Source organism: Ambystoma mexicanum, chromosome 5p (assembly GCF_040938575.1).
Source record: "Ambystoma mexicanum isolate Mex_15411 chromosome 5p, UKY_AmexF1_1, whole genome shotgun sequence".
Lineage (NCBI taxonomy): Eukaryota > Metazoa > Chordata > Amphibia > Caudata > Ambystomatidae > Ambystoma > Ambystoma mexicanum.
Genome location: NC_090930.1, coordinates 987910346 through 987916345, shown reverse-complemented (window position 1 = coordinate 987916345; position 6000 = coordinate 987910346). Strand labels below are relative to the sequence as shown.

At 43.4% G+C, this 6000-nt stretch overlaps 1 protein-coding gene across 7 annotated transcripts in view; it reads right to left on the bottom strand.

Moving 5' to 3' along the window:
- Positions 1–332: 332 nt before the first annotated feature.
- FARS2 (phenylalanyl-tRNA synthetase 2, mitochondrial) overlaps positions 333–6000 on the bottom strand; it is a 2528336-nt gene continuing 2522668 nt past the window's right edge. For all 7 annotated transcript variants that reach the window (XM_069613454.1, XM_069613452.1, XM_069613456.1 and 4 more), the window contains one exon: positions 333–637. In XM_069613454.1, coding sequence (XP_069469555.1) covers positions 499–637 — 139 coding nt within the window. In that variant the 3' untranslated portion in view covers positions 333–498. The remainder of the gene's footprint in view (positions 638–6000) is intronic.

The window sequence follows — 6000 nt, the reverse complement described above, 5'->3', positions numbered from 1 at the left end:
AGGCATTATGTAAGGGCACAAATGAACTACAAGAAATAGAATTCACCAACAGCATATTTAAAAGAAAAAGGCTTTCTTCGGAAATTCAACATAGAATTTCTTTTAAACTAACAGTTTACAAAAAAAAGGCTCCATATGACACTTTTGCCGATTGCAAACGGCATTATTTTCATGGCACTCTGCTGGTCGTCTCATTATATGAAAGGAAGACCTCGTCAGCACTGGAACAATGCAAGCGTTCTCTTAAAAAGGGAACCCAGGGACCAATTACAAGCGGAGTGCCCGCGCACAGTAGTAGCAGGGAGATAGCACAATATTGCTTGAAGAGAAAATAACAATTTCTAGATCTTTTATTTTTCAACAGTGGTGTATATTTTTCTACAAAAACCGCACATGGTCATTTATCAAAATAAGGTTTTGTCCAGAATTCCGACACGAAGATGTCCGTCGATGAGCAAACTCATTTCCAATCGATAAGCCGCGTTTCACATCAGAGCGTTAAAACCTGCCTTCCACTCCCAGCTCGTGAACTGCTGACGTCTGAATGGCCGCGTGCAGCAGGCGCACCTCGTCCTGCGTCAGAGTCCTCTCCATGTGTCGGTAAGTGACTCGGTAGCAGTGGCTCACCTTGCTTGTCCTGGTAGGGGTGAAAAGGAAACACACAATAAGAAAAACCAGTAAGATTCCCTCTATAAAACAAAGATTACTCCTGCAGGCAGGCACCAGTGAACTAACGTGCACATAATATTTAGATTAAAGAAAAAACTAGTTAGGTTCAAAACATGAGGTAGCAAGTTCAAAATTTCAATTATACAAAAAAGCATTTTCATTCAGAAGCTGTTAGATGCTTCACTCTGTTTTACACGCTGTTGTCATTTGAGTGAGGCCTTAAGGGTCCTTCCTCAAGCTCTGCTTTTCTCAAACCATATCAGCTATATCAAACCCATGAATGCCAAGCAAAAAGACAAAATATGTCTGGGATAAGGTGATTTGAAGTCTGTGGGTGGCAGCTCTGGGTTATTGTTTGGTACAGCAGTTGTCACTGCAGCCACCTTTTCTCTTTCCGAAAAAGCTGTGCCCTCAGAGAATGTGTGCCGATAGTTAGGGTTTTTGTGGGCAGCTGTTACAAAGGTTGCAGGGATCTGGGATTGGGCGTAGAATGCAGAAACGTCAACAAGTAAATGCTGAGAGCGGAGCAATAAGAAAGTGAAATAAGTGCAGTCTCCATTTTAATAAGAGGAATTATGCTAGGTGTCACTTGAAGAGCCTCGTGGTGCAAAATGATGTCGAGGTGTGCAGGGATTCCAGTGGACCCAACTGTGTTCTTAGCTTAAGGAACACTACTATGGTGGTGATTTGGCACAGCTTAAAACGCTATTAACAAAACATAACTATGCATAAAATACATTTTCAGAGCAAAAATGTTACAGCATTATATGGAACTGGTGCTTGAACAATACATCCACATGGAGGGCAATCCCTTACTAGAGCAGGAGAAGATGGAACCGCTTCAGAATACGATATGATATGCAGCGATGCAAAGTGGTGGGTTGTGGACTACCAGGGCCGGCCCTAGGAATTGTGGGGCCAAGTGCGGCAAATTCATTGCTGGGCTCCTTATGTGCATATGATATCACAGGAAGTTACACCACTCCATCCTTAACTCGGAAGGATGAAACATGAGGGGAATGGAACCCATGGCCCGCAGTCTAAACATAGGTCTCAGCAGTAGGCATATTAACCCAATGGCTATCATTGCTGCATGCATATTGATTTATGGCACACCGAGTATAACAGTACTTTCTTGTCATCTACATGTCCCTTTACCCCAACACACACAGACACTTATTGTAGACTATGTGCTATACAAGATCCAATAACATAGCATTACAGGGCATAGCAAAAGGTTTCACTCATTCATTCTCTGCTGGGCAGTACTCTGGATGGCCCATGCCACTTTGGTGACTGGCAGCACAATGAGATCAAAGTTAATGATGGCTCTGCTGAGGCCAGTCCTCTACACTACAAGGGATTACATTATTTGCCCAGGAACACACGCTGTGGTTAAACAGTGAAGCTGGGATTTTAACCCATGCACAGTTTAACCACTCGCGCCACCTGACTCGCTAGAGGCCGCCTGCCCCTCTCCTCCTTGCAACAGCTGTACCCCTCTCCTATGTGCCCCTCTGTATCCTACCCCCACTGTATATCTGTTCTGTTACCTCTGAAAAGTGCTCTGCTATGCATCTGTAATGTACACTTCTGTAAAGCGCTCTGTTATGTATCTGTATTGGTGTATACTGTTATGTTCCATCTACTGAGCCTTCCATCCCTGGAACCTGGAAGGCTCGGGAGAAGGTTTAAGAGGCGTTTGATGGGGCGAGTGGTGGCTCAACTTAGGTCTCCACAGGCCCATTAATAGAGAACCTAGAAAAGACACTCACCATGTGAGACTGTCATTTCAACACTGATCATGAGGATCATACAGTCCTGTGGGAGACACCATCTACACCTGTGAATAACGGAGACCCGCGCTGAGGGACAGAGCTGGGACTGCACATGCAGAGTGACCAGGAGAGGGGGATCCCTGCCAAAACGAAGTGTCGCTCAGATAGCGCCTTCCACTTGATAGAATTCCACACAAGTAAGGGGGAAGGGCAGGACAGCAGCAGGCCTCACTATTTCGGAAATAAGAACTGTGCGTCGCTCAAGGGGGTTCGAGAAAAGGACCCACGAGCATTGATATTACGTGCAAGAAGAAAGGCTTCCATAGCAACCGGCCCACAACAAAGCACTCTGGAAACAGGCAGTGCAAACGAAACTGCAACACGCAGCAAAGCAGCACGAACGGGTTCACAACACAGAGCCAGCGTTTTGAAGTACATTTATTAAATTAAAGGACATTGAGACTGTTTAAGAAGGGAAAACAAAAGAGAGATTACCTGGTACATACTAAAAGTAATCAGAATTCATTGGGACCCAAATAGGGACAAACAAAAAAACAAGAAAAACTGTACAAGGCTATACAACCAGCTAAGGCCATGTCACAGGATTTAGTCTACAAACATGGCAGCTGCTAGCATGGCACCACCACCATCCTTTTTAGCTGAGCCGGGTACACCTGCAATCAGGTGGGATGGATGGAAAAAACGTTGACACTTTAGGTGGTGAAAAATGCACACCTACCAGAAAAGCGTTCTTCTGCATAACCCAGGAGCAGAGGGGCGAAGTGTATATGACGGCCTCCCAGAACCAGAAGAGTATGGCCAAGGCGATGTAGATTATTACACACTAGCAGAAAAGAAATTGCAAAATCACTTAGAACCAAAGAAAATATCACTATTGAATGCCACGCATTTTTTGAAAAATAGCAAGAACTGGTAAAGTGCTTTGTCGCAGCTCTAAGAACCTTGAGTCACACGTGTGATTTTGGAACACTGACTAACTCCTTAATAAGAGATCAATTAGTATGGTGCACTAACAATAGCAGAGTGCAAGAGAAACTTTTGTAGAAAGATTTACCATTAGAACAGGCAGTGGAAGTTCCTACAGGAATGGAGCAAACTTCCCGATACATCAGAAGCATGAGGAATGAGAAACAAGGACTAGAAATTGCTGCAATAAAGCAAAACAGAAGAACCAATGAAGGGAAAGAAATGAAGTGCTGCAAGTTTGGCAGCAATCGGTACCTATCTTCCAATATATTTTGCCCGGCAAGGAATGTGAATTGCATTAAATGCAAAAGAAGAAAACACTTTGCACGAGTTTGTCGTGAATCATCTTCAATAGAACCCACTGAAACAGGAGAGAGACGTCCAGAACAAGAAGAACGCTCAGTGAACCAGTCGATAACGCAAGTTAAGCATGCTCTGGAAGTAAGTGCTTTGTCCGAAAAAGGGAAGGGGGTAACCGATGTTTTCATAATAAATGATAAAGTGGTAACTATGAAGGTGGACAGCTGCTCTCCATGGACTATAATGTCACAAGAGATGTACGAAGAGTGTGTACAAGAGAGAGATGAAGACTTACTAAAACATTACATAGAACCTTATGCCTATGGGAATGTCAAGATTGAACTACTAGGAAAGTTACCTGCCGTCATCAAATACAAGGGCAGGAGCTGTGTGGCAGATGTGTATGTGACTGAAGAAGGATCGTTATTGTTAGGTTGGAATGAACAGTACAATTTAGGAATTTGCATCCAAGCCAGTGCACCTATACGGATAACCATAGCTGAAGTAGGGGACAAGTGTGAAAGAGAATTCCCAGAGGTATTCTCAGAAGATCTAAGAAAACTGAATGGTTTTGAACATTGTATTAGACTCAAGAAGGAGGCAATACCAACAGTACACAGAGTAAGAACTGTTCCACAACAGTTAATTAAAAAACTGAAAGAAGAACTGGAAATGTTACTTCAGAAATTGATCATTTAAAGGATTGAAAGTTCAGAGTGGTTATCTCAAGTTGTGATTGTGACGAAGCCAACTGGAAGTATCAGACTCTGTGTGGACTTAAGAGACTTAAATAAGAGTATTTGGGTGGCTCGCCACCCTATCTTTTCGGAAGCATCATCGACGTTGAGCAACTCCAGTTTGTTTTCAGTTACTGATTTGTCCTCAGCGTAAAATCAAGTACCCCTTGCAAGTGAATGTCAACATCTTACGGCTTTTGTGACAACGTAAGGGACGTTCAAATACTGCAGAATGCCATTTGGATTGGCTTTGCAGCAGCAGTATTCCAGAGAGTGATGAAAAAGGTTTTGGAAGGGGTACCAAACATAATTGTGTTTCAAGACGACTCATTAATTCATGCAAGATCACCAGAGAGACACAATGAACTGTTAAGATTGGTTTTGAGTAAACTGAAAGCGGCAGGTTTGACAGTGCAAAGAAGGAAGTGCAAAATAGTGGCATCAGCCCAAAACTGAGTCTGGTGGAGGCCATTGATAAAGCTCCTAATCTTATTGACAAGGACCAAGTGAGATCATTTTTGGGTTTAGCTGAATACTACCACAAATTTGTAAAGAACATTTCAGTCATATCCACGCCCCCAAGGTCTTTACTCAAGAAAGGTGTCAAGTTTGAGTGATAAAAGGAATATGAGGAGGCAATTCAAAGAATAAAAGAAGACATTGTGAGGGCACCTCAACAGGGACATTTTCCTCTGAGGACAGATGTGTTTTAACAGTGGATGCAAGCGTTTTGTGTCTGGGAGCAACTCTCACTCAGTATGACAGTAACAGGGAAGAATGTGGGATAGCGTTTGCGTCAAGGACATTGAAGGGAGCTGAGAGAAATGGTTCTGTCATTGAAAGAGAAGCTTTGGCTGTGTTCTGGGCGATAGTCCATTTCAAGTTTTTCTTGTGGGGCAGGGAATTCATTGTCAGATTAGATCACAGGCCGTTAGCTGAAATGTTCGAGTGTGGAAACTGGGCCGCAGGTTCACCAAGAATTAGCAGATGGTATTTAGGATTGCAAGGTTATGACTTCAGAGTTTGTTATTTGCCAGGGAAACGCAAAGTAGTTGCAGATTACCTGTTAAGGATGCCAGTAGCATTGGATGAGGAAGTGAGCGGGGAGTGGAAGGGGGAGATCATTGTTGCCTTGCCGAAGTCGAAATAGGATGTGTACAACGAATAGAGTGGGAGAGCTGTGAGAACCATGATGAAGACATGAAAGTCAGAGAGTGGATAGTGTCAGGTTGGCCCAACAAAGAGACTTTAGAGAAGAGGTTTGAGGTTTGGTGGGAAGTTAAGAATGAATTGAGTGTCAATGATGGGAGGCTCAGAAGGGGGTTGTGTATTATACCTTCGGGGAAGCTTTGAGTTCAGTTAGTGGAAATAGCTCATCAGGGGCATTTGGGGGAAAGTGGTACCAAGAGAAAGCTAAGACACAGTTTTTGGTTGCCAGGAATGGACAGGTTAGCAGAAAATGATGTCAGCAATTGTACTCCATGTTATTTAAGTGACAAGAACAAGGTTGTATGGGAAACTCCACTCAT